Genomic DNA, 27,655 nt, shown 5'->3' with positions numbered 1-27,655 from the left:
TAAGTTTTTGCTCGGTGCTTTTTCTACCGATTGAAAATCTGTAAAATTTATTTTTCTCTTATTTTTTGCTCAATAATCCACATCGAATTGGCCTTTTTTATGCTTTTGCATATAAAAATGATATGGTAATTAGCAACAGTCGTTGAAAATTCTTTTCTAGGTCAGGAACAATTCCAATTGGTGACCGAAGACATGGACAACGGTCCATGACCTCTAGGGCTCTGCGGTAGAGCTTAAACACTCCTGATAAAGTACTCGCGAAGATGATCGATTTGTTTTTGAACGTCGGTCGATGAATATTCTGCAGAATTCAAGAAAAAAACATTGAAATTCTTGGGAAATTGTGTTTTTTGAAAACCCCTCGAATTATGTGAGGCTCTCACTTTATTCTCACGTGGAGAACCAATCGCGTCAATCACTGTTTCACGATATCCTTCGATTTTTAGATACAACGTTGTTTATTTATATTTTTAGAATTAAGCCAATCCGTCGGGTTTACTTTTCAAACCTAGGATTTCTAATGTGAGGTCCAACCTCACGACTCTCAGTTGCCTAACATTTTTCGTAGTTTTCGTAACTGTTCTTTTTTTCCAGAAATCACGCCTCAATTTTTTCGTGGCGTGAGTTTCATACGTATTGTCTCTTGAGAACGAAAAGAAGCAAAGAAAAAAAAACGAAAAAAAAAAAATATATTATATATATAAAAACACAAACGATAACGTTTGAAAAAGTGATCGAGGCTCACCGGCTGAGCTCGATTATCTTTCACGATGATTTTCCAATCCTGCGCATGTTGTTTTTCAACGACTCAACAATCTTCTCCGTGAAAACTGCCATTTTTCTTGCCACCGTTGAATTTTAATAGATTTTTTTATTCGTAGAATTTCTAACTTTCACGAATGTTCAAGTGAACTTGAGTTTTTTTCTACTCGTATATTTTCTATGTCTATATTTGTAAGCAAAAAGATTAGTTTCCATTTTTCGAAGCCGAGCACCTCGCAGGGAATATTTTTATCGCTATTTTTTTCCATTTCAAGTACAAAAACGATAAGAAGAATAAAAAATTCCGAATCAAATTACTTCACACATTGTGAGAAAAATGGCCGAATTGGCGGAGAATTTATTTATTACCATGTATATATCATAAATATAACTTAGGTACTAAAGGGAGCGACGTTCTCGTGACACAGACGACGCAAATATAGTAACGAAGAAAAAAAATAAAGATCAGAGATTTTGAAGTGTAACGCAAAGAGGTGTGATGAAAGCAGATTGAGACTTTGCGGCTAAAATTTACAAAAAAGTAACGAGATTCACAGTTAAGAGAAAGTATTTTAATGAATCGATGACAGCGGGCACTTCCGTCGTGGCTGTCATGTTTTTTCAATTAAAAAAAGTCATTTATATACTAACGGAGACTATCATTTAACTTAAAGTTTAACTCCAATTTCACTACATTTCGTCTTCCATTCGGCCTTCGATGGAGACATTCGACAAAAACGAGGGAAAGAAGAAGACACTTTATTCGTAAATTCTTCGCCGGGCGACCAGAGGTCAAATCGTTGCGAACATGTATAACGAAGATCTAATTGAATCTCTGCTAAAAAATCTTAGGTATTATGCCACTTGAATGAATAACGTGGGAATTCAATTGCAAGGGTCTAGGTGAAAAGATATCGATGATTAAAAGGCCGAGGAACGAAGAAATGAAAAAGAAAAATGAATCGGTTGGGGACTTTGGGAAAGACAGGAAACGAAAAAATATGATAATCGGTACCAAAATGAAAAAAAAGGGGATCAATGTACGAACACCAATTAGTTCTTAGAGGCGGTCTATTGCTACTGTATTATACTGTTACTGAAAAAAAAAAAACAAAACTAATGAAATAATTTATCTCCGATCTCTCGACTATATCGTGTATTTCAATCGTTCGGTGAGATCATTTCGAGAGGATTATTAAAAGAAACGAGGAAACGTGTTGAAAAAAACAACTATAATAATGGTCCCACGTATGTAAATACGAATTTAGACAAATTTCGTGTGTATTTATAAGTATTATCGCAGCGCGTTTAATTCATCATTTTACAATTGTCAAATTTGCGTTATTTCAGATATTTTGTTGATCGTTTTTTCGTTCGTAAAATTGATACGAGTTATTCGGCGTGAGTAGTGTTGATAATCGTATACTTATTGAACAAACAGAGTAACAAAATAAGCAAAAAAAAAATCTTCGCCTCGTACGTATATGAGTGGCATGGTCTGGACCGTAAAAGTGTCCCAAATTAAGAAGAATTCTGAATAATGTGCATCACGTTGTGTTTTTCCTTTGTCATAAGGTAATTCAACGCTCATACGTCGTGTTTGAAACGAACCGAAACGAACCGAACGTTCTCCTTTTTTTCACCCTTTAAGGGACTTCTGTGCTCGAAACTATTATTACTCTTAGGTAGGCCCGGGGAATAATGTAGAAACAAGAAGAAAGAAGAATATATATAAAAGCTAGAGTTATAAATGTATGTACACATAATCACGAGTGTGGAAAACTTGGCTCAAAAGTGCGTTGACTTTTGGGAATGAGCTAAAAAAAAAAGAATGTGAGAATTATTGTTAAATTACTTGATTAACAAGAGAGAGAGAGAGAGAGAGAGAGAGAGAGAGAGAGAGAGAGAGAGAGAGAGAGAGAAAGAGAGAGGGAGCAAGAGAAAAAGAAAGCGAGAGAGAGGGAGTAGAGTGAGAAACACACACACACGCGCGCGCGCGCGCGCACACACACACACACGAACACAGGGATGAAGAGATTAAAATAACACAGTATTGCCTTCCTCGATGATTTGGATTCGGTCCGAAAAATTTTCTTTTACGTTAGAGAGCAATAAAAGAATAAAAAAAAACTATAAAAAACGTCGTAGTACGATAATTGTAGTAATATTAATGGGAGAAAAGAAAAACGAGAAAAATACAATGTTGGACAATCATGAATTTCGGGCCGAATTCTTGTCACGATTTATTATTCACTTAATTTCACGATAATTGTCGGTTTTTTTGGACCAATGAATTATGGTCGATCATTCGTTACCTCTTTTCCTCGCCATACCACGGCTTCGAGGTGTTCGAAGCGCGACCAACAACAAGTGAAAAGAAAAAAAAATACCCAAGCAAATCCCTCGTATTTCAGGGTACGGACCACGCATTCGTTTATCCACCACTTCCCTTTCTGCCCTCGAGGAGCTTTGTTTTTTGTCGAATATAACATCGAATATAACAAACCATCTGTTTCCCTCTTTTCGAGTGCGTATATAAAAACGTGAAATTTTCCATTTTTCGATGAATTTCTCATAGAATTACTGGCGAAAGGGTAGACTGAAGAAGAAAAAAGAACAAAAGTTCAACCCCGTCCGAGTCGCTCGATATTTTATCGACTCGCTCGTCTCCTCCTACACGCGACATTATTTTTTATTCACTTTTTATTTCATCGTTTCTTTTTTTCTCTTTCCTCGTTCCCTTGTTTCCCTTTCAAAGTCAAATGCAAAAAAAAAAGGAAGTTGAAGAAGAGATAGAAAACGATTTATGTTGCGATCGTGAGTGGAATATCGCGTTGTTATTGGATCAATTCTGTTGCGGAGGGTGAGACAAAAATTCCACTCCTATTTTTTATTCCATGCAATTATTCATGCTTCTCCCCCCCCCCCCCCATCCCCCCACCCCCCACCGACCTTCCGCCTTTCCTTCCGACGCCCTTCTGACCCTCGCCTCGAATTTATATCCTCTGATATTTCGGACACTCGAAAACCACTGCTCTTATGACGAAAATACAAAGAATTAGTTTAATGAACTCGTGCGTCTATGCGCTGAGACACGAAGAGAGCGCGTTTCGAGCCAAATATATTTCTATTTCTATACGACTCTTTACTTAACAACACCAAATGCGCGAATTACGAAGTATTTAATGAAAATTAAAGGCGAATTAAAAGAATAATGTTAATTAATGATTTTAATGAACACGTTAAACCGTATAGATTGCGAACTATGTATGTATTCTAAGAAAAATAACGTGTGTATTGTAAAATTAATGAGAATTTTGGAGTGCGAGAGAAAAAGAGAAAAGAGAGGAAGAGGGAGGGAGATAGGCCCTGTTGATAGTATCGTAGCCGTAAGATTTTTTCCTGGTAATTAATTCATGAATTGATAATCATAACTCAATAATTACGTAATCGTTTGTTCTCGTAACTCCTGAAATAGAATTTTTCACGATATCGATTATAGATATAATTATGTGTTTATTTATTTTCGATTGTATTGAGAGAAGAAATTCGAAACCGGAAAATTGATGAAAAATACTAGTATTTGCTTTCATTCACCGAGATAAATCAATTTTAATTGGGCTTTTACGCGTTAGAAATATTTTTCTTAAATGTGAATAAACTTGTTGTTATGGACAATTGGGTTGATAAAATACGAGAGAATTTTTTGGGTGAACAAAAAATATAAATATATTTATCTCTTGAAATTTTGTCTTAAACTAAAGGATTGTGAAGCATCCACTCGAATCGAATTTAATATTAATTATTGATAATTCTCGTTCTACGTGGAGATCTCTCGTCAATGAAATTCGTCTTTCTTTATCACGCTTTCAATTATTAATTCAAAAAATAGTGTAATTAGAAATTTTATTCTCTCGTTCGAGAGCTTATCGTACTAAAGCGGAAATTCAAAATTCTTTATGTGAATGAAAAAATCATAAAATTCGATGAAAAACTTGAAATAATTTGTGGAAAAATAAATGAAAAAATGGTTGATGCTTTTTCGCGGATTTATCTCGCTTCTGAATGTCCGATTCAACTGAAAGATGTGTGTGTGTGTGACAAAAATTCACGAAATTTCAACACCATTGGAATTAATTTGCATTTATTTTTCTACTGAATATCTCTGCTCGATCCGATCCGGCGTGCAATTTCAAGCGAAAATAAAAATTGATGAGCCTCTGGAAACTTCATTATCAATAGTTTCACGTTTCATGGGAATCAGAATTTGGCTTGTGGGAGTGGAAAAAGTGTACCGCTGCGAGTTGAAAAAACTTTGCGTGGGTTGTACAGAAATTCCGGGCGAATAAAAGCAGCAAGAGAAATATATCGCAACGAAATATTTCACCGGAATCGGCGATGTGCGATGAGACCGATATTTAGCTTTTAAGGACTCATTTCATTTTATTGAACATTCTAATTGAACTCGAATGACACACAACGAGTTTCGATACACTTGATATTACTTTATTATTGTGCCCATCATGTAGATGGCGAGAGAGGGAAAGAGAGAGAGAGAGAGAGAGAAAGAGAGAAAATGAGAGAACGAAAATGGAACGCGTAGAAGTGATAAAACTGCTGTGACTCGTTTAAGAACGAGAACCTCGGGCTCGTGTACCCGAAGCCTCCCGTAGGAATAACGTAACGTTGCGTACGACATTTACAACCCAATCCTAATTACCTATTTTTCATTATAAACTGTAAAAAAGAAAATTGTTACGAAAACTTCTGAAAAAAAAAAAAAAAAAAAAAAACAAGTGAAAAAAAGAAAATAACGGTGAACAAAAATGTATGTAGATCGTCTTGCGAACGTTCAATCGTCAAATTTTTCGCCAAAACATTATTTATTGTCTTCGTTATTCAGAGAAAAAAATAAGTGCGAAAAAAAAACAAACAAAAAATACGAATTGTCCGATGGTTCATGGATTATTGTTGAAAACGAATATTTATAATTGAAATATTTGTCGTCATGGGCGGCAAATTATTCTGGTATTTTCCAATGGAATCTCCACGTACTTTCCTTCCTTATAAATATATGTATATATATTTATATCTGTAAATATATATATATGCACCATATAATCCCTCATTTTTAGTCATCTAATACGACCAATCGTTACATTTTTTTCTCTTATCGATTAAAAGATGATCGAACTAATGAAAAGAAAAGAAATAAAAAAAAGAAACCTGTAAAGTTTATTTAATTTTACGATAATAAAGCACTTTGGGGAATAGAGCATCATTTGCACATGTGCAGCCATTTTTATTGACCATTCTCATATTTTTGTACAGTCTCGCCTTCGGATTATTTAAAAAAGTACGATCATACTATGAATTTAAATTTTGGACTCGACAGATACGGTAGCTTGGAAAAATTGAAAAAAATGGTACTTCACGGTGCAGATAAAGAATTGTGCTCTACGTGAAAGTTTCTGTTTAGAGTCAGATTCGGTCTGCTTTCGCTCGATAACTCGTGACCCGACCAGCAAGAATAAAATCCTTCCATTTATTTTAAGAGCTAATCAACAATTAAGGTCGTTACACTTAGAAACATTGAAATTGACCATGAAAATTGAAATTCGACGACAGAATAACTCAGAGCATTTTTTTTCGTCAAATTTCTTCAACCCTGAGAAAGTTAAGGTGCTTCCTTGAACGTGTAAATTCTATTGCAGCTTGACACACAACGCTCGCCTTCACAATTTAATTTATTCATCCGAATATTTGGTTCAGCCATTTCGGAGGTGAAGAATGACGCCTCGTCGCAGCCAAGCATCCATTTCGTCTCCATTGCATCCGACCGGAAGCGAACATATCAATCGATTTCTTCGAGAATCCGCGTAAAGTGGGATGTTCAGAGTGTTCTTGAGATGGTCGTTTTGAGTTTCGGGGACATAGGAAATCCGACAACTCTTCACGGCCCCCACGGGCGGGGCCGACGCGTCCAGTTCTGCGAGCATTCCATTTTCGATCAGAGCACCTGAAAATTCAAGTTTTGTTGACACTTGGTCCTTAAAACATTCGAAAAAAAATTGGTTTGCAGAATATTTGATGAATTTTATTAATTAGGAACGTATTGGTTGATTAGCACGCCCGCGATTGTCGTCACAGCGACAGATTTGCAGAATGTTTCAAATTACTGAGAATTCGTTATCGAAAACTCCTGTACGATTGTAATTTGATTGAATTATTCTTTTGAAATAAATTTTAAGCAGAGAGTGAAAATGTGGTTTTATCGTTAACTCTCACCAGAAATGAGAATCCCATCCAAATAAAGAGAAACTTTGGTATCGTTGTTTTCCGTATGGTCGCTCCAATCGGCCACGAGACAGAGTTCTTCGAGCGCGAAACCGGAAGTCCGTACAGTGTGTTGTTTGAGCGCAGCTAAAAAGGCCCACGGCCTCGTCAAGTGATCGAGATCGAGGCGCTCCGGCAAGCCAGCAGAGAGGGAATTCAGCGCTTGATTTTTCGCGATTAGTGCACTCGCGAACTGCATCGCTTCTCTTGGCCCATGAGGCCATTCTTCCAGCCAGTTAATCGGAGTTTTTGAATTAACGAGTTTCGAAGCATTGACGTCATTTTTCGCGAGATTCAACAATCTAACGACGAGCCTTCGCTCGTCCGAGAAGAAAACCTCGACCGGATTAGCAGCTTTCTTTTCGCTACGGTCCATTGACAAATTTGCCATTCTTTGTTCGAGATAATTTTTAAAATCACGCTGGAATTTCGTCTCGATTTTCTGCTGGGACCTTCGTTCACTGACGCTTCCGGTTTTCGAGCTCATACCTGAGAAAACGTCGCTCATTAATAACGCCCAACTTCAACGATTTCGATTTTATCGACAATTAATCTTAATTTTTCAAAATTCGTCAACCTTTGAGAGCCAAGAGCGTGCTCTCAGCAGAGGCCCTTTCCCAAGCCCGATGGGCGTTGGCCGGAAGCCCGAAATACTCCAAGGGCGAGTCCGAGTCCGGCAATCGTTGGATTTCCCTCGCAGGATCTCGTCTCGAGGCTTCCGAGACTCCGAGGATGCCGGCAAGCTTTTTTCGACCTTCGAATATGTCCTTCGACCAGATATCTCGAAGAATCGAGCGCAGAGCTCGCATGTCGTAGTCGTCCTGGATCCGCCCCCCATAAACGGCGACGTCCAGGAGTCCGCGACCCGGTTCCCAATCGAGCCGACCGGATTTTGATCCCCTCGAGGATTCACTCACGAGGACTAATTCCCGAGCGGCTTCGAGGTCGGCCTCGCTCCACTCGTACTCGCGAATCCAGCCTTGAGGCACGAATCTTCGGACAGAAACATGGCGATTTTCATAATTCGACGGGTCTCGATGCTTTCGAGGTCAATTCCAAGATTTCTGACCTTCTTCGCTCCTGAAGTACGGCGTGAATCCAAGCGAGGACCAAGTTGCCGTCGACGTTACCAGAATTCGGTCGTCGTTGTTGCAACTGTTGCAAGGACCGAGCAACATTGCGCTTGACACCTTCCGGAGGTTCGTAAGCCAATTTCCGGCAGAGTCCAGCGAGGCCGGAATAAAAACCGCAGCATTCCTCGGTCGTCAGCCATATTCGAGTCGAGGATTTTTTCTCACGCGTACAGACATCCGAGCGCAGTAAGCTCTCGAGTCGCGGTAGCCAATTGAGGGCGAGCTGAAGATTGCTCAGCAGGATCCAGCCGCCGGTTCTGCAGGCCGTTTCCAGCGCCATTTCCGCTTGTGTCACCTGACCCTGGCCGAGAGATACTTCAGCGAATCCCTCGCAAGGAACGCTCTTACCGGCCGCGAGGGCTTCCAGTTCTGGCCCGGGGTCCGCACCGGGTGAGAGCAGAAGCAGCACCGGGCCGTTGTTTTCCTCGGCAACGGTTTTTAAGCTCCAAGTTGGCGGGGTCAGATCTTTCACGCCTGGAATCACACCGTTTTGGGCAAATCCTCAAAGAAACCTTTTGATTCTTAACTGCTAAAAAACCACTCAGCTCTGTCAGGATTGTGAAAAATATTAACGAAATTTGCGTAAATACCGAGCAACTCGGTCGCCAATTTAGTGAGCGCCGTATGCAAGTGGTCTGGACGGAGAGCTTGAACCGCGAGAGTCTTCTGGAACGAAGTTAAATTTTGATCGACGTAAATATTTTTCACGTCGTTTACCCAGGCCGCTTTCAATCTCGATGCGACTTGTGGCAGCGTCGAAGCAAGCGATCTCACTGCAGCCTTCCGCTCCTCCGGTACCCACTCCGGAAGGTTGTCGTCCGTAGTGTCGTCTTTTCTCACAGAGACTCCCTCGAGGAGGAGGCTTCTTTCTACTTCTGAGACGGGGTTCAACGAGAGCGCTATGTGCAGGGCCAGTGGGAGCCTGTGACGTCGGTACGCTGAATTGAGACAATTGCGAAGGACGAGAGCGACGAAGCTGGAAAAGAGGTCCGGGTAGTTGATAGGGAACGGCGTTTCAAGATTTTTAAAAGAATTTTTGAAAACCAGCACCTACTTTTTCTCGATCAACGATTCTTGCTCCTTTTTATCCGCGGTGACCAGAGACTCGCGAGCGGCTTCGGCCTCCAAATAAATATCAGTGAAGGCTTCGGCGGAGAAGACGTAAAGGGGGCTGAGATTGCTGAGAGCTCGAACAGCTTTGAAGAGATGAGCAGCGAATTTGGCTAATTTTTCGTGTTCTTTAGCTCGCTTGCTGACGTTCTCGTGGCTTCGACGACTCTTTTCCAGAGCGGCGGCAATTTCCTTGGCTTTTTCCTGAGTGGCCTCGAGGGAAGATAGGAGGCCACCGCCCTGGGCGCCGTTTTGTGATTCCTGAAGCAAATCCTGGCCTCTGGCAGCGCCCAGTTGAGCCAGGAGGTCCAATCTCGCTTGATCGCGTTCGCCGGATAATTTTTCCTCCCTCTCAAGAGCCTCCCGGCGTTGAACCTCCAGTTCCGGGGTTTCCGTCAACAGAACTTTCTCAATGAATCTCTCCGCGAGGCTCCGGGAACCCGCGCCGAGGGTTATTCTCATTAGGACGGCATCAGCCTCGCCGGGCAACGAATCGACGAGTGCATCTCGCCTCGTGGCGAGGAACAACTTGAAACCGTCTTGGGCCGGCAGAGTTCGCTCGCCCAAGCGCAGCGACCGCATGCGGAGGAGTGGCAACAAGAGCGACGGCATTTCGACGATTTCCTCGATCAACAGTGGCTTGCCAAAACGCACCGCTAGTTCCAGGCTCGTCACGAATTTCGTATCTTCAGGCCTTGCCGTTTCGAGCCGCGTTCCTATGTTCGATTTCAACCATTTGACAGCTACCCCGGAGGGGTCTACGAACAGAGGGACCAACGGCCCTCGGAGGGAGCAAGCTGCGCCGACGAGACTCGCGGTGTCCGCCGGAAGGTCCTGGGCTCGCCACAAAAGCCTCTCGCGTTCCGTTATCAACAAATCGATAGCCGATCGCTTCCACTTGTCATCGCGGCTCGGATCCTGATAGAATAATCCTCGTCATGCCTCCGTTAAGCTTCGTGGGATCAAGTTTTTCGTATTTACCTGATACACCAGGAGAGAAGCGACCTCGGCAGACTCCACGTCCAAGCGAGTCTTCCTTCCGGTGAGCCCTTCGAATTGCGACTGCCAGTCACTGTGTTCAACGTCCAATTTCCGTAGAAGAGCCCTGGCCGTGGCGAGACTCGATTCCGTCGCTTCGGTTCGGAGCTGGAGAGCTGCAGCGCCGCGCGAATGCTCGGCGAGCTCTTCTTGGAGCTGAGCTACTCGGCTTTCCACCGAGGTGAGACCTGCGGCGAGTCTTCCGAGTTGAGCCTCCGCAGCCGACAATCGCCTGCGAAACAAAAGCGTTGATTTGACTGGAGTTTGAATTTTCTCCAGGAGTCACTTACTCCGCCAACACTCGCTGCTCCCTCTCAAGAGGAGCGACCTGCTCCAGGATTTGTCCGTACTGAAGATTCGCGAGTACCCAGGCAGCCAAGGGAGCCGCCGCTACGGACGCCCTCTTAGCGGTCTTTTCTTCAAAACTCTCCGGACGTTCCTTCACCAGTTTGGCAACTGCTTCGAGGCTCGCTGCGGTACTCCGACGAGCGTCCCACGTCCGGATTTCGTCCTTGACACCCCGTTTCGCGAGGAAGGTCTTCATGCTGTTCCAGGAGGTGTCCCGGATGCCCATGAGCCGGAGCACTCCCTCGAGAACGTCCCGAACCGGGGCGGGGGGTGCCCGGAGCGAACGCACTTCGGCCAGGGCGTCGGCGCCGATGCCGGCAACCGCTTGAGCCGCTTGCTCCACGAGCGGCTCAACTTTGCCCAGTTCGCCTTCTATGTCGGCCTGGCATTGCAAGCGAATGACCAATGACTCAACGACTCGAATTTTGTCGATTCGATGCAGAAGAGATTTACTCACCTTTCTTCGAGCCAATTCAGCACTTTCTCGTTCCGTATCAGTTTTCAAGGTCGCCATTTCCCCACGCTGCCCAGTCGCTCCTCTCATGGTTGCGGTGATTTGTTCGAGTGCAGCATTCGCTCGACCTTTTTCCACCTCGAGTTCTTGGCGCTGTTTGGAAGCCTCGTCTTCCAGTTTAGCAACGTGCTCACCAGCTTCCCTCAATTTCCCGATTCCTGCCTCTAAACTCGACAACTTTTTGTCAACCTCTTCGCCCCACTGGTTCCGCAGTACTTTCCAGGTGCTCAGGAGAGCCAAAAATCGGGCCGGAGCTTGTTGTTGACGCGGAGCACGAAGATGAGCACTGACCAGGGTTTCGAGCCCCGGCGAAGCCTCCTGCGAGGAATCCTCCGCTAACCGGATGCACAGGTCCTTCAGAGACGATTCCGAAGACCACCACTCGTTGCCCGGGGCCTCAGCGACGAGGATGCAGTGACGAAGAAGCCCGGAACGGATCAGCCAGTCTTTCTTCACCTCACCGCTCTCCAGAATTGAGACAACTCGCAAAAGGTTCCGTAAACGGTAGTAAAGATACTGATCCAACGTGCCGGAGAAGTCTTCCTTCCGGGAGAGATCAGCGAGCGGCGCAACGAGACCGTCCAACTCCTCGGCACTCAGAAGACCCGGCAACTCCCCTCTGGACACTATCGCTCCGGCTAAAACTGCTAAACCGGGCTCTCGCAGGTGATGATCTTCGAGCAGAAGCAAACAGGGTTCACCTTCGACCCCAGCTGCTTGGACCGCAGCTTTCACGGCCGCTCGGGCACGCCCTTCAAACAGAAAACAAAATCACTCTCAGAGGAAGCTGAAACTTCGGTTTGCTTCCACAGAATTGCTGGTTCGACGTCGGGACAATTACCGGGTCCGGCATCGATGAGCCGCAGCGAAGAAGCCGAGGCCACCAGCTTCGTGGCTGTTTTCCTCCCGGCCCCAGGTCGTCCTGTGAGAATTACTCCTCGGCTTCCACTCCCCAGAGCCCAGCTCAGACCTTCGAACGTGAGGACCAATTATGACTGTCGATTCTTCCTTTCTTAGAGCCCAAAACTTCAAAAGTTTTAATTTTATGATTCTTCAGGATTTTTTAATTACCAGAGACTGTCTTCATCAAATGAGGCGTTATTTTGGCCTGCACCGGGTCCCCTTCCCTCGCGCACCTCGAAGCTGCATTTTCGATTTCCGATTTCCAGTCATCTTCTCCGTAAGGCGTCAACCCGATGTGACCACCCTTCCAGACGTAAACGTCGTTCGTCGTGTCTTTGAGTTCAGGAATTCTTGAAAACATGCTCGACACCCAACGCGACTGATCCTTCGGAACCAAACGAGGGAAAAACAATCGTGTCCCCGCGTCCCAGAGGTAGCGAGTCAGCTCCAAAACGTCATCAACCGCCGGATAATATTTCAAACTATCGGCCCACAGCGCCAGATCTTTGGGGCTCCAGGTGAAAGACGAATCCCTGGCAGATGTGATGGTCGTCAATGTTTCTGTCATCGTACCAGCCACGCTGGAGATCCAGGAATCGATCGACGTCGTTCTCGTTGTTCGTAAAGACGATTTCAGGTGAAGCTCAACCATGGAAATCACATCCTTGGAACTTGGGCAACTGCAAAAATGATTCTCTATGAATTGACTGGTACAAAGTTCGGGGCTAGAGACAATTTTGGTTAGCAACGATTTTTGAAGACTCTCATCGAATCCTGGACGTCAAAAATCGAGCAATGACGCATTCATTGATTTACGATAAACAATGGGTGGCCAGCAGTGCCTCCAATCTTGGATGGAGCTTGGTTTCTTCGTCCCCGGTACACAGCAGGGTGATGGGCAAACTCGCGAATTCCAGGTCGTCTTCGTGGAAACCTCCTTCCTGAAGAAGCTGCCGAACCAATTCCTGCGAAAATATTTCCAATGAAGCTTCATTCGAGGTTTCAGATTTCACTGCTTCTGCAATTGTCCCATCACCTGCAGGTCTCTCGAAGCAAGGTGAAGATCTTCCAGGACAAGAACCAAGCGAGACCCGTTCCTGGGTCTGTAGGTTCTCCCGTTTGCGGAAGACTCGAGCCGGATGCAAGATCGCTTGAGTCTAGTGATCAGATCTTCCGGACCGTAAAGAGAAGAGCCACGAACGGTCGAGGATGCCTCGCCGATTTCGTCGCTCCGAGAAGCGAGGGCAGCGGATATCAAGCTGCTCTTTCCGCATCCTTCGGGACCACGGATTATCGCTGGGTGGCCGGATTCGAGCCAGGGCAGAATTGCTGCTAACGCTCTTTTCACAAGTCCTAGTAGGAAATTAGAAATCGCAAATGTGTTAAAGCTTCAACGTTTTTTTCGACTTTTTTGTCATTGTTTCGACGGACCTGACAGAGAAATGGTGCCATTCTCACTAGGTATGGACTGAGCTGCTTCGCCGAAGGGTTCCAGCCGATCGATCTCCGGGTTGTACAGAACTGCGAATGGTTTCTGAGGATCCGGGCACCTTGGACCAGCATTTTGCTGTCAGACATCATCGAGAAGGGGAAAATCGTTAAAAATCACAGCGAAACTCACCACGAGTCCGTGACCTGATAAATAAATCGTGCAACGTCATCCCTGGATTCCCCGTGACCCAGTTGCCCACACAGCGAGACGAGCAGAGCGTAAGTGACAAGATTTTGGGTGTTGGATTTTCGGAGATGGGCAAGAGCTCCCTCGGTCAGACCAGCTGCCGATTTTTCTTCGCCAACTAGCTTCAAAATTGTCTCGACGATGTTCGCAAGGTGACTGCTGACGATTCCCGATGAGATTGATGGCAGCGTCTCCAGCTTGGAAGGTAAAAGCAGAGACGATGGCGTCGTTGTGCCAAGATGGATCACGCCGAGACGCGACACGGTCGCCGGACTCGCCCCACCCAATTTGTGGGTCTCAAAGATGAACCTGATGGCAGTCGAATGACGATTTTATCTCCTGATAGAGGATTCGTTGCTAGGTTCATACCAGAGCTCTCCTACCTCACGCCAGAGCCGAGGCGAAGGGCAACTCCGCTGGGTAAAGTGAGAAGACGATTATCGTCGAGGGCCGAGTTCAGAGCCTCGGCCCAACTGGGCTCGACGTCCCCGTTCAGAACGATCCAGATCGAAGTGTCTGCTCCCGTTGATACGATGCTCGACAAAAGCCCTTCTTTCCACTCCCTTGAAAATTCGATCACGTAATCATTTATTTCGCGACAAAATATCTCGAGCAATACTAGGGTGGGTCAAAAAAATCGAATTTGTTTTTTTTTGGATGAGAGACACAGAAAAACTAGTTCATCGCGTACGCATCGAATACGAATGTATATACTAAATGGTTAGAGATCGTTTTTTGGAGCGTTTAATTTCCTAAGGAAGTCCGCCGTACTCATTCGACAATAATTATTTTTCAGTGAGTAGCCAAACTAAAAAAAAAATTTCAATAAATTCTTCAATTTTTAACCCCGAATATCCTGTAAATGGTTAGGTTAGTGAAAAAAGTGTAAGAGACCTTTTTTGTAGAGCGTTCAATTTTCTACAAAAGCATGTACGCGGGATTGGCTTAACGATTGATTAAAAGTGAAATATGGTCATTTTTATAGGAGACTGAAATGAAAATGGAAAGCCGTGATGCGGAGGATCTTCCCCTTAATATTAAGCTCTCCTTTTTGGTGAGTACTTTCTAGGGGTGTCTAGGAACTAGTTTTTCCAGTGTCTCATCCAAAAAAAAAAACAAATTCGATTTTTTTGACCCACCCTAGGCAAAAGACATCTTCGCAATATCCCTAAGAAAATATTGAGCAAGCAAAATCTAAAATTGATGAGATTATTGGAGATTTTCAAATCGTCCACATTTTGTCAAAATGTGTTGGAATGCAAGACATTTTGTCCTGGAATATGAGTAATTGAAAAACTCATTAAAAAATATGTTTCCCGCGTTACCTGGTTTCGGGATCGACTTTGCCCAAAAGCCTGGATTTCGGGATAGCTCCAGGAAAGAGGTTGAACTGTTGAACCGGTTCACCAACTCTGTTGAGTCCCTCGGCGAGAATTTTCCTGATCAAAGACTTGCCACTTCCGGGTGGTCCAACGAGCGCCACTCCAGTTCGATTTTTCAACTGTCCATAGAGTTGGGCGCATCGGTTAACGACGTCATCGGTATAGCCGGCGTGGTCGCAGATGTCTTTGACGGCTGCCAGCAAATCTTGGCGACTGGTTGAATCGACGAGGGACGAGAGGTGATCGACTTTGGGAAAAACGTCTTGCAGCAGACCGACAAACTTGGTCGTGTCTTCTTCAGTAAGTTTGGGCAAAGTGGAGGCTCGGATGGCGACGAGCAGACGTTCAGTTTCATTGAGCTTTGTGGCATCGAGCGAATCTGGCGGGATCGCACCGAGAACGGAACGCAGAGCACGAAGGCCCCAATCGTAGTGGGGCTGCTTGAAGAGCAACTTTTCCGAGATGTCAAGAGTCTCTACCAGCTGTCTGGCTAAAGTCGGAGCCTCGAGGAAACCCTCGCACTCCAACAGAGCCTGGACTATGTCGCATCTGTCAGGATGGGCCATGCCGATTGGCCGGAACAAACGAGCCAAGGAATCCGGCAGCTTGTGCCTCCCCCCGTAGTCGCTGTCGGCTGGATTCATCGTGATGAAGATGCAACAGTGCGGATCCAGTCTCACACTCTGGCCCCCCAACTGGACGCTGCTGGACGAGTCTCGTACAGCCTCCTGCAGAGGGCGGACCAACATCGCGACCGCGCTCAAGGTTTCTTCCTCCAAGCGGTTGAACTCGTCGAAGCAACCCCAGGCCCCAGCCTGTGCCAGGCCCCCGAGAATTCTGCGCATGCTGCCGGCGTCCATGCCTAAATCGAGGGAAGAAATATTTCTTTGCAACTGCAAATCAAATCCGTGCCGGTCAAGCATCCAAACCTTCGTCGCAGTTGAAGACGAGCACCGGGCGACCCAGAATAGCAGCGAGGGCCTTCACACTCTCGGTTTTTCCCGTACCTGCCGGCCCCGTTGGACTCCCACCGAGACCGAGCTTCATCGCTTGCGTGAGCGCCAGAAAACATCTTTCGGTTAGCGGCGTCCTGACGAGGCCAACCGCGGCGCCTTGGTATTCGAAGCGGTACGGAAAGTTCGCACCGGCGCAACGAATTAACGGGCCGTTGCTCTGGAAAGGTTCGCGTTGCTCAGTATTCTTTCAAACGGTAAGGAAAAATCGTACTCGCAGGAAAATATGAGACAAGATTTTGCTAGGATTTTGCACAAGGCTTCGCTCACGCTTCGATAACTTCTCAACTGTCTACTCCAGGTCCACGAAGTATTTTCCCGGTTCTCGACTGCCTTCAACAGAGTTCTGGCGACCCGGAGATGATGCACCGTGTCCAGCAGGAGGCCCCGGGCCTTCAGTGCGGTTAGACGATCCCCAGCGTCCTCGAGACCTCGGAATTTCGCTCTTTGAGTTTCAAGAAACTCGACCAAATTTTTCAAACCGATGGAGCCTTCCTTCAGGGCAGATTCGCAGCGTTCGGTGAATCGAATTCTTTCGGATAGCAGAAGCACCTGGCAATAAAGTGTGCAATCAGCCTGGCTGAGTAATCTCCGATCCGATAAAGTTTCAGCCTGCGTTTACCTGAGCCGGATAAACCGAGGGGTCGGGGGTCGTATCGATTAGGCACTTTTCCAAACTCAGTGAAAGCGCTTTTCTCATGGAATTTTCAAGACTCCTGAGCCACTGAGGCAGCGCTTCCCCGAGGTCGATCGACTCAGGGAGTTGCAATGTTTCTCCTTCCGGTGAAAGCACCGCTCTGAGTTGACCGTCCTCGATCGTTACCGAGCCGATGCCCTGGTAGAGTTTCGGCAAATGGGCGTCGAGGCCGCTCCCGCTTCCGGAAACCAGCTCCAAAAGGTCTTCGTCGCTCAGGAAATAGAGACGAGGATAAGACGACCTTTTTTCCTGGGATCATGAAACCGAAAGTTGCAGAAGAACTTTGGCGGGGACGAAACAACGAAAAGAATGGAAAATTCACCTCCAAAAATTCGTCCAAGCTTTTTTGGCATCGGTCCAGAAGGTCCTTGAGGTTCAATAGCGCCGGAAGTGGCAATCTCCTCAGCGACGGAACTCGAGAATCTCTGGCGATCTCGCCCATGAGATATCTGCGAATAATCACGAAACGTAACATTTGAATTTATAATTCTACAAGCCTCGTGTGACTTGTTTTGTCACCTAAATTCCTTGTCAGCTCTCGTCCATCTTCCGGAGTCATTCGGTGCCGCTCCGCTACTGTAAACGGGCTCTAGATAAACCCACTTTCTTTGCAGTGTACTCAGTGCCTTGATACGCTCCTCGAGTTCGAACATGGCGGTCTCGCACCGGGCAGCTCTTGCTGCGAATCTTTCATAACCGGAAGCCCCTTTGGCGCCTTCGAGAATGAGCTTGAGCTCTCCCGCGCGTGCCAGCAACTCGCCGTATTCGCCGACCAATAAGATCGCATTATTTTTGCTGTCTTTCGACTCCACGAGTTGGAGAGACGCGGTTGTCTCCCACGATTCGAGCTCGGTCAGGGCCTGCCGAATTCCACTTTCGGCAATCGCTCTTTTCGCTATTTCCTGTTTCGAATTTTCATCGTTAGCACAACATTTTTCACCAGTGAAAGCATTTGAGGCGACAAAAAGGACTTTCCGTCGACGGAACCGTCGTTAAATTACCTGAACACGCTCGAAATGATCTCTGATCATTTTCGAGCAGTCGAACAATTGTCCAAGCGTTATGTCGCGGGTGTTCGTTACATCGGTGATGCCGACCAGTGGTCGCAGCTCGGCCCAGTGTTCTTCGGCGATTTCGTCCCCCCGAAGAATTTGCAGCAACTCGATGTTGGCTCTGATTTCTCGAATTTTTTTCCCGACGAAAGTTTCGATTTCAAGGCTCGGATCTTTCCCACGATCGACCTCAGCATCAGGATCCTCAGATTGGCTTTTTATTCTGCTTTCCCACGAGTCGAGCCAGTCGTGAAGCCGCGGCAATCTCCGCCTGGCGACACTCCACTCCTCGGTCGTTTGATTTTCGAGTTCTTTTATGAATTCGGCCTGGAATCGGCAGTTGGATTCCTCGGCGTCCAGCTGAGCTTCCAAGCGCCGCGTCGCCTCCTCGTCTTCCGCAAGGACGTCGTCGACGTCGACCTCGAGTCTCTGACAATCGGCTTTGAGAGCTTCTCTCTGCTGCCTCATCGTCGTCCACCGCTCTCGCATCGTTCCGATCCAATTGAGATCCGCCACTTCAGGTTTCACCGTCCACTTCGCTTCCCAGCGTTCCTTCTCGTCCTGCAGCGCCACGGCTCGGTGACGAAGATTCACCTTGGCATCCTCGAGCTGACGCGCCACCAGGCTTCGGTGTCTTTCGAGACGATCGGCCAAGCCTTCCCAGGCTCCGTGCGCCGCGGACAAACCTGCCGGATAAAATGTTTCGTTGCTTCCTGTTCTCGTTGGAAAATTTCGAGCCTAAAAAAACCCAGGAATTTCATTTCTTTGCGAAAAATTTTATCACCGTCGAGTTTTTCCCGCGTCCAAGCAGCGAGGACTCTCGCGAATCCTGTCACCGCTTCCAGTTCCTCCGCCATTGCGGCGGATTCACGCTCTATCCTCGTGTGGACCTCGTAAGCGATGCCAACCTCCTGGACATTGCGAGGACGACGATCCAACTCTCGCGCAGCCATTGACAGGAATTCCGTAACGGTTACGAGTCGCGACGAAGCTTCGGCTCGTAAATCCGACGACAAACGATCCCAGTAACGACGAGTCCCTGATTCAAGGTCGTTCCTCGTTGTGCCCGTGTCGATGCTTATGCACCATATTTTTACTTCCCCGCCCCTCAGTTTTCCCACCTTAAATACAGAGGAGAAGATCAATGGGTCTTGCGATCGCTGATTCTTTCGTTCATTTTTCTTGTTTTTTTTTTTTGCAAACAATTGCAGCATTTTCACCTCTTGAGCCCATTGCTTCGCCTCTTTGAAAGCTCGCTCCCATTCTTGTGGCGATTTGCCTTTCAATCTGAAACAATCGGACCACTGATTATCGGTTTCTCTTCCAAATGCTAGCGCGATCGATATTGATTAATTTTTCCGAGGAAAAGTCATTTTCGACGTACATTGTTCCAACGTCGATTTGTGCCGGGGCAGCTAAAGGAATCCACTTGAGTCGATATTCTTCGATAGCAGCAAGCACGACTTCGGCCTCTTTGTAGACGTCGCCGAAGAGATAAGCGCTCCTATCAACGAGGCTACCGAATTGTCCGTCCGCCGGATCACCCACGCCGCGAAAATTAGTAGGAATCGCGAGAAACCTACGAATTCCCGAGTAGAGTTTCGCTCGGATCTCTTCGAGGCTCGGCCGCCACTGGAGACGGTTGTCCCGGAACGTCAGCTCGACTTTTATCTCAGGTAATCTTCTCGTAAGCGACGGCATTGCAGCTCTGAAGCAAGGCAACATTCAAATCGGCGATCATAACTGCAAAGACCAGCTTGTTAATGAAAAAATACTCCGATCGAATGTTCAACGATAACGCGATGAAAATCGATCTACGAGTTGTCCGAATTCTTCCATTTCCAATCAGGTCTCCTCCAATTCTGGTTAAAAATCGGCAATCGTCTTAAAAATATAGATTTTCGGATATTTTAATTCTTACCGATACGCGACACTGAGAACTTTCAACAATTGCCGATCCCAGTGGAGCTTCCAGGCTTTTGTATTCCCGTATTCCTTCTCGACGCCCTCGACGATCGATCGCATTTTCCGCAGGGTTTCTTTCCACACTGCTTGGCTGCTGACAAGATTAATGATTTCTCCTTTCAAGAGACCGGCAACGAGATCGCGAAGCGTCGCGTGCTTAGCCGCGAGCTCGGAATTCTGTTGGGCGAATTTTTTCACCAGCTCTTGCAAGCGATTCGTGTAAGCGTCGACGGCACGTGGGTCGGACCAAACGACGCCCGATTGCTCACGCACTGCCCGAGACAACTCGAGGGCGGTCGCGAGCATCAAAGGCCTTTGCGACGGAACCATCCGATCACCGATCGTGTTGTGGAATGTCGCGATCTGTTGGAGCGCTCGAGCTCGAGCCGCCAGAGCTCCGGCACGCTCGACGAGATCGTTCACCTCACGAGGCAACTCCACACCCTGACCCGCCAGGGCTCGAGCTTCCTTCACGAGGATCGTTAGTCGTGGATCGTAATTCACCCTCATCATACTCGAACCCGTCAGTTCCACGACGGCCGAATCACTTCCGAGGCTCAATTCCCTACTCTCGATCGCCGACTTCGTCGCACTCACCTGCAAAGAGTCGAGGCCCATTTTTTAAGGGGTTTACCTTAATTGGACGGGCGAAAAAAAAATACTATTTTCACGAATTTTTTTGATCGCTATAAATTATGAATATGGATATAAAAAGTATTAGGCCTAAAAAATACACTCTTAAAATGCACAGAAGCCATTTTTTATATCTATTTTACTCAGTTTTTGTACAGAAAAATGGGAGAGAAGACAGGCCCACAAAAAGATGGGTGTGCGATAAAATCTCTGAAATGGCTGATCGGAGAAAAAAAAAACAAAAAATGGTTTTAGATTCAGTAGGTAAATGGCTATAGCGCGTGTCATACGATTTTTGATTTCTTCAAAAATGACAAAATGGCGGCCATTTTTCCAAAAACTACGAAAAGCACGTTTTTTTCATCGTTTTTTGAAAAAAAAAAATAGTTCCGCTGAAAATTTCAAAATTCGTGTGACATGCGTTGTAGCTACAGTCGTAAAGAACATGTGGTAAAATTTTGGTAAGGATCGGTCGAACAGTTTCGGAGATTTGATCAACGAGCCGTCCAAAAACGTAATTTTGAGAAAAACGCGTTTAAGGAGGGTGGATCGCGAAATCAAAATAATCAGAATTTTATAAAATTTGGTGATAACATTCTTTGGCATCAAGTGTACGAATAGAATTTTTTTCAAATTTTTTTACCACATGGTTATCGAATAATTGAGCGTTAAATCGAAGTTCATATGTAAACTCTATGCTTATACACGTGAACTTTAGTGTTCAATTACTCGAGAGCTATGTGGTAGAAAAATCTAAAAAAATGTATATTGTCTTATATATTTTTAAAGAATACATTTACCAAATTTTATGAAATTCATTGTATCGTCGCGATCCACCCTCCTTAAAGAAAGGCAGGTACGCGGTACCGCACTGAGCGGTGCGCATTAGCGCGCTCAGACAGCCAAGTAAACGTCGCTCAAAAGTGCACTTGGCTCAGATCTTTATAAAATTTTAGTGTGATACTTTTAAATATGTATACTTGTGGAAAATGCGATAAAAAAACGATCGATTTTTTGAAAATTCTAATTAGGGTAAGCCCCTTAATTCGACGATCGCTGGAAAATCGACTGGAATCAAAGGGCTTTCTAGCATTCTTTTTCTAAGGTTGTTCCAATCGAATTTGTAACTTTTTTGCTGGATTTTTGAAAAAAAAAAATTGAAGTAACCGGATCCTCGTACCCAAGATTCGACCAGGTACTGGCGCTTTTTCTCCGCATCTTTTGAGGCGAGTGAAATTTTGGAATAAGCTTCGTCGTAGCCCGGAAGGTCGGCCAATAATTCTTTGCTCAATTTGGCGAGGGCGTCGAGACGCATTTCGGCAGCTCGGGCAGTAAGCATTTCCTGTAATATTCGTGGACTGTCTAGGAGGTTCACCGTATCCGGAGCGGACTGAGCCAAATCGACGAGTTCCCCGATCGAAGCCAGCAAAGATTCACGTTCACTGGTCAGCGCTCGTTTCAGGCCTTCTCGTTTCAAGAGCTCCACGTAACGCTGGAACTCGGCGGCGAGCACCGTCGGATTCCCGGCAGCTGCGAATTGCTTTCTCAATTTTTCTGTCACCTTTTCCTCCGCTGGACTCAAGCTGTCCTCGAATCGATGTTTCAGCCTCTCCCATTCGACGTCTTTGCCTTCTTGCCCAAGGCCGACTGGAATTTGGAGTCAAAAAGAAAATTCTTGGTTACGCAGTTTTTTAAATTCACGCTACGTTAGCATTGAACTTTATTTGGAACCTCGCAAATCGTCGAAACTCTGCAGAAGAGCGTCTGTGCCGAGGGCCGAACGTTCGCCGGCTGTCAAAAGTCTCGTCAGCTGGCGATGCTGGGCACGAATTTCAGCAGTTTGCCTACCAAAAAAATCGAACAAAAACTCCTCTAAAAAAGTTATTACAGAACCGAGAATTCGTAATTAGATCGGGATTTTTAGACGCTTCAAGAACCTCAATCTATCGCCGAACTTGCAACACTTTCCGTGCGAGAAAGATTTTCCTTTCCACGGATGAAGAGACTGATGGGGCCAATACAATCCGGTGAGTCTTTCGCAAACGTTTACCCACTTTTCGCACACGGTAGCTGCAGTCGCAACGGCTTCGTCTCTGGCACGAGAATCCGTGCTTTTGATCTTTATTTTAAAAAGTGAATTGTCAGTAATTCAGTTAAGATTAACGTGGACGTCCAAATTTTAAAATAACTCGTGACCTCATCGAGAAGAGTTTGAACGAGTCGGACGACTTCGTTACCAACCACTTCCAAAAACGATTTCATTCTTTCTTCGTTGTAAGCGGGTCCATCGAGCTTCCAAAGATCGTCGATGTAGCCTGAGACCGTCTCCAGTATTTCCTCAACGCCAATCAAACCTTCTCTGATTTAATGATTGAAAAAATAAATTAATTAAATCTAGAACCGAGTCGAAAAGTAAATTTGCCCGACAATGACAAAACTGATCCAATCATGAATTTGGCTGGAGTTTCAACCAAAATTAAGGGCTTGTATACACTTTTAATGCGCGGAAAATCAAAAATTTTTTTATCAAATATTCTTCAAGCACAATGTCTGATGAATATTCTCACGAAATTTCATAAAGATCGGAGCATTAGATTCGTAGTTTCGTGTTTCTTGAAAAATACCTTTGCGGTCGACACGCTTTCTAAATAACTATTAATCCGATCCATACCAAATTTATACCACTTATTCATTATAATAATAAATAGGGCCTGGACGAAGCATTTCGTGTTTTGTTGGAAAAAACATTGTTAAAAAAAACCGAAAATTTAGCACCTCAAAAAATGAATTTTTTGTTAGAACTGTCGCCATTTTCTTTTAAATCAAATTGTTTACAAATCCTTCGTCCAGGCCTAAGCTATTATTATTATAAGTGGTATAAATTTGGTACGGATCGGATTAAGGAAGTTGAGGCATTAGAATGAAAATGATGTCATCGCTTTTAAACCGAGTGCATCTTATAAAGTGAAGTATAAAAAAAAATCAGTTAAATTTTCAGACAGTTTAGGAGCGTCGTTGCTGAGAAAAATCAATAACAATTTGAGCCAAATAACATGTAATCTTATGGAAGTCAAGACACATTCAGTGATATCTCCGTTAAAAATGATGCTAAAAATATGAAATTTTTTGGGCAACATGAACGAGGCTTGCCGAATTATGTCAATTTTTTTCAGATTTATTAGGAGATCTGCTGAGATTATATTAATAATAATCTGTTTCCCGTGCAGTTTTTTGAGGCTAGGATCGTCACCGTTCGTGTTTTCGACCGAGCTTTCACCAGTTTTTCGTCTTTTTTTCCCCAACTTTTCTTTAAAGTGTATGCAACATTGCCAAACTGTAAACTGGCCTAACTTTTGAAAGGTACAGGTCATAACTTTTGGGAAAAAAATGGCTGTACAGCCTCAACTTCCTTAATAGCTTTTTAGTTATCATATCCACCGCAAGTAATGCTCAAAAACAGTGCTACTGGAATACAGCTGGAGTTGTGCCATTTTGAGAAATTTTTTGACGAAAAAAATTGTACAAGTACATGAACATATGTACTAACGAATGTCGCTCACAGTTTTTCAGTAAACATTTATTTTCTTGTCGCAAAAAAAAATCAAGAAAATCACGTTTTTTCGCCGGCTGCGAGTGTATATAAGGCCTTAAAATACCTCGAAGTTGCAGCGTTTTCGAGCTCCGTTTGAATGCTTTTCACGAGGTCGATAGCTTCTTGAGCGGTTTTTTTCTCATGTGACTTTTTCGCTTCATCTCGTTTGCGTTTCCAAAAATGTTCTTCCTCGTGAATCGACGAAGAGGCTTTTGGACCCAGAATGTCTTCTTCGAGACGTTTGAGACAAGCGGCGTTTACACCTGACGATTGTAGGGTCGGTGCCCAAACTTGTCGGAGTGATTCGATGAGAGCTCTCCCACCGATTCTCGGTCCGCCCGTCGTTGCGACGTGAATCAAATCGTGGAAATTTTCTTCCGTAACGGCCGACGAACGCAGCTGAGTACGATTGTAATAAAAACAATTTTAAAAAGTGCAAAACTTGGCGCAACTAACCGTTGCTGAACCGTTCCTGATGAAATCGTGCTCGGAATTTTGATTTATCGGTTTTATAAAAATAAAAATGAAGTTGCGAACCTTGAAAAAAACGAGAGAATTTCTCCCAGTCGGAATCTCATTCGTTAGTTTTAAGCACATTGAATCGGTGGTCGTGCGAGTTGGCGTCGCACAAATCGTACGGCATGACGAAGCATCAAGAAATTTTTCAAGCACAGCCTCACCCTCGATCGCAACTTCGGGATCGTTGATCGGAACGCCGAAAAAATTTCCCGCCGTCGAAATAATCAGCGTTCCCCTTTTGTCCGCGGCCACCATTATCTGCGAAATTCAATTTATTCAGACGTCATTTATCTTCAATATTCAGTGGGATTTTGTACCAATTCGTGGGTCGTTTGTTTGGACAGAAATTTCCAAGATCCTCGATAACGAAAACAAACTTTTTCAAACTCTTACCTTGGGAGAAAAAAAAATTGAAAGCGAATATTCAAAACGTGAGAAAGCGCTCGCTATTCGCTGACGTTTTCGCGACGACGAAGGCCCACGCCGTCCCAAGGCTCATACTCGACTTCGAAAAATATTTCACTCAATTTCCATGCTTTTTATTGTCTCCTTTAAAACCGAACTCAAACCTCATACTCGTTCGCGTATTTTCGTAATGAAAAGAATCGTGAGTATGCACGAGAAACGCTGTGACGATAGACGAGTCGTAGAAACACCAGGTTTCCATGGTTACCAGTTTCGAAAACATTGTCTCTCAGTCACGATTCTTCCCGAGCCACGTGCCCGATATGCGCGCGTGGGCGACCACGTGCAGCTGTCATTTCAATCGATGACGCAACGAAAAATCTCACTTTTCGATATGCTAGTTCGTCGGTACGATCAATCTCTGCAATTCTGCCCGGGACTTCGACTAGTTTTCACGAATTTCCATGTCAAAGCTCGAAGGTATTCGCTTCCGAAACGAAGTTAACTCGGAAAATCCGATTTTTTATATGGTCGGGGTCGGACAAACGAAATCGTCGATTCAACGAAAATTTTGTTGATTCGACGACGTTTTTGTCGTAGCAAGTGATATGAGCCATCAAAGCGAGTGCTCGAATCAACCAAATTCTCGTGATCCAACAAATTTCATTTCCTTCAACAGGATTTGTCGATCCGACAAAAAATTCGTTCAGTATTTTATTTAAAAGAATATTGGCTTTCGAAATGATTTTGAAAATATAAAAAACGTAATTTTCGCCATTTTCTAACGATGTTTAGAAATGAAACTAACGAAATTATCAGCTTTGGTAGTTTTGATCAAAGTATCAGAAAAAAATCACTTCAAAGATGGAAAATAGCATTCGTAAATCCAGGTAAACAGCCCAACAAAATTTTTAATCTCATTCATTCCCATGCCAAAATCCTGATCGAGTATTCCCTCCATTCCCATTGTTCGTGCTATTTTATTCAAAGTTTTAACGAACCTACTTTACGCGAGAAGATGAATAACTTTGTTGCGAAACTAATCAGGCGCAAGTTATTTGAACGATGCAAATATGTGCACGCACATTCCGATGTCCAACGAGGTCGCATGTATCGAAGTATTACTACAACCACCAGCTTGCATACTTATGAGTGCACGGGACGTTGTAGAGGATATCTGGAAACGCCTCGTTCGTGTAAAAAGTTTATTTAGAAATGGCTGAGGGCCTAGCAGTTGAAAAAGTTTTTCGAACTGCATTCTTGTGTCTGCGCGAAAAGACCGAGTTTTCAGTTCCCCTTCGGTAGGTGGCCTTCTGGCAGTTTGGGCATCGAAGTACAAATCGGTTGGGTCGAGACAGAAGTTTCGTTGAATTTTCAAAAATTTTCTTCGACCTTTGGAACGTCGGTTGAAGCCTAAACTCGAACGATTCAGTCACGCAATTAGTTGGTTTCGACAAAGATTGCTCACGATTATATTAGCAGGGTTGGAGCAAAAAGGGGAAAAAGGATTCGTTCGTAACGGTGCAAACGACGAGCACGAATTTGTGCAACTTGCATCCAATTCTTTTCGTGGAAGGAAGCTCCTTTAAACCGATTTTTCATATTTTTTCAAAATCGTCTATTTATTCGATTGTCCATTCTTTCCGCCGAAAATGTCTCGAATCCTGAAGAACGGAATTGCTGTTTTTCTACTGAAATGAGATTTTTTTGTGATTGAAACAATAAAACTGTCATTCACCACTTCCGGATTTCCAGCAAGTGTTGAGTATTCAAAGAAAAAAAAATGATTATTTTCTTGAAAAAATTGGCTCGCGAACCCCAAAAATTCAACTGAAAGTGACGTTTTCAAAAAGATTTTTTGAAAAGTGTTGTTCCGTCACCAATTCTTTTATTTCGAGGCGATAACTAAAAACCGTGCAGCAATGCCTTAAAAGGTCGACACTCCAAGTAGCGTACCTCCCAAAATTCAAAATTTCTAAAATTACTGTTCTTGGAGCTTGGTGATCTGTTTATTTAGTTGAATTGGTCTAAAAATCAGCTCCCCATCAGCTTCTTCGTTCCAAAAATAGAAAGCCCCATGCTCGTAGGCTTGGCACCAACGAAAAAATGATTTTGCCCCTCTTTCTTTCTAATCTTATCACCACCAAGTCAAGAAAGAATAATGATAAGCTCGTTTCCAATTTTGGAATAATGTGAATAATTACGCTTCCAGTTCTGTCCTGCCGTTCCACACTATTTCTTATCGTTCGGCCCATATTCGGAATTTATCGCTCATACGCTTCGGCTGAGTTTGAGAAAAAACAAGGACAGCACAGAATACGGGGTTTATGAATACGAAAATTTTCGTAGTTTCGTAAAAGCATCGATCAATCGAATTAGTATAAAATACTGAGAACTTACTCAACATTGTTATTCGAAGAGGAGAAAAATTTAATTTTTCAGAGTTTTTCTGAGAGAGTTTAACTTTTCTCAAGATTTTTTCATCCTCATCGTCATCGATGGGGAATAGAATGGGACGAAGTTTTTCGAGAAATTACAAGAATTTTGACCGGCGAATTTCCTTTATTATTGCTTG

General features: G+C 44.5%; 2 protein-coding genes across 4 annotated transcripts in view; one reads left to right on the top strand and one right to left on the bottom strand.

Moving 5' to 3' along the window:
• Window positions 1-6,043, top strand: part of rdgA (retinal degeneration A) — a 36,388-nt gene extending 30,345 nt beyond the window's left edge. For 2 of the 3 annotated variants that reach the window (XM_043412098.1, XM_043412097.1), the window contains exon 12: window positions 140-6,043. In XM_043412098.1, the coding sequence (XP_043268033.1) occupies window positions 140-210 (71 nt within the window). In that variant the 3' untranslated portion in view covers window positions 211-6,043. The remainder of the gene's footprint in view (window positions 1-139) is intronic. The other variant, XM_043412099.1, reaches the window with a different exon arrangement.
• Window positions 6,031-27,587, bottom strand: btv (beethoven). Its single transcript, XM_043412096.1, has 34 exons — window positions 27,481-27,587; window positions 24,694-24,933; window positions 24,221-24,555; window positions 22,761-22,923; window positions 22,502-22,683; window positions 22,296-22,408; window positions 21,745-22,211; window positions 19,888-20,528; window positions 19,351-19,674; window positions 19,187-19,253; window positions 18,751-19,087; window positions 17,916-18,652; window positions 17,434-17,816; window positions 17,237-17,363; window positions 16,840-17,163; window positions 16,488-16,769; window positions 16,134-16,377; window positions 15,148-16,066; window positions 14,206-14,385; window positions 13,766-14,131; window positions 13,576-13,694; window positions 13,181-13,497; window positions 12,961-13,109; window positions 12,313-12,824; window positions 12,083-12,211; window positions 11,185-11,993; window positions 10,670-11,109; window positions 10,323-10,611; window positions 9,286-10,259; window positions 8,822-9,207; window positions 8,168-8,705; window positions 7,676-8,091; window positions 7,051-7,587; window positions 6,031-6,781 (listed from the first exon to the last, which is right to left on the bottom strand). The coding sequence occupies exons 2-34, from the start codon at window positions 24,928-24,930 to the stop codon at window positions 6,531-6,533; spliced, it is 12,294 nt and encodes a 4,097-aa protein (XP_043268031.1). The 5' UTR covers window positions 24,931-24,933; window positions 27,481-27,587; the 3' UTR covers window positions 6,031-6,530.
• Window positions 27,588-27,655: the final 68 nt, after the last annotated feature.

The sequence above is a fragment of the Venturia canescens genome, chromosome 2, assembly GCF_019457755.1.
Source record: "Venturia canescens isolate UGA chromosome 2, ASM1945775v1, whole genome shotgun sequence".
Lineage (NCBI taxonomy): Eukaryota > Metazoa > Arthropoda > Insecta > Hymenoptera > Ichneumonidae > Venturia > Venturia canescens.
This window is presented reverse-complemented; position numbering and strand designations above follow the sequence as displayed.

What these genes read in the sequence shown, in the direction of transcription:
- btv (XM_043412096.1), bottom strand. Translation starts at nt 24,930, where the DNA reads ATGGTGGCCGCGGACAAAAGGGGAACGCTGATTATTTCGACGGCGGGA. An exon ending in AGAGCTGACAAGGAATTTAG is followed by an intron (nt 17,364 to 17,433) that starts GTGACAAAACAA and finishes GATTATTCGCAG; the next exon opens with ATATCTCATGGGCGAGATCG. An exon ending in AGTTGAGAAGTTATCGAAGC is followed by an intron (nt 16,378 to 16,487) that starts GTGAGCGAAGCC and finishes GAACCTTTCCAG; the next exon opens with AGCAACGGCCCGTTAATTCG.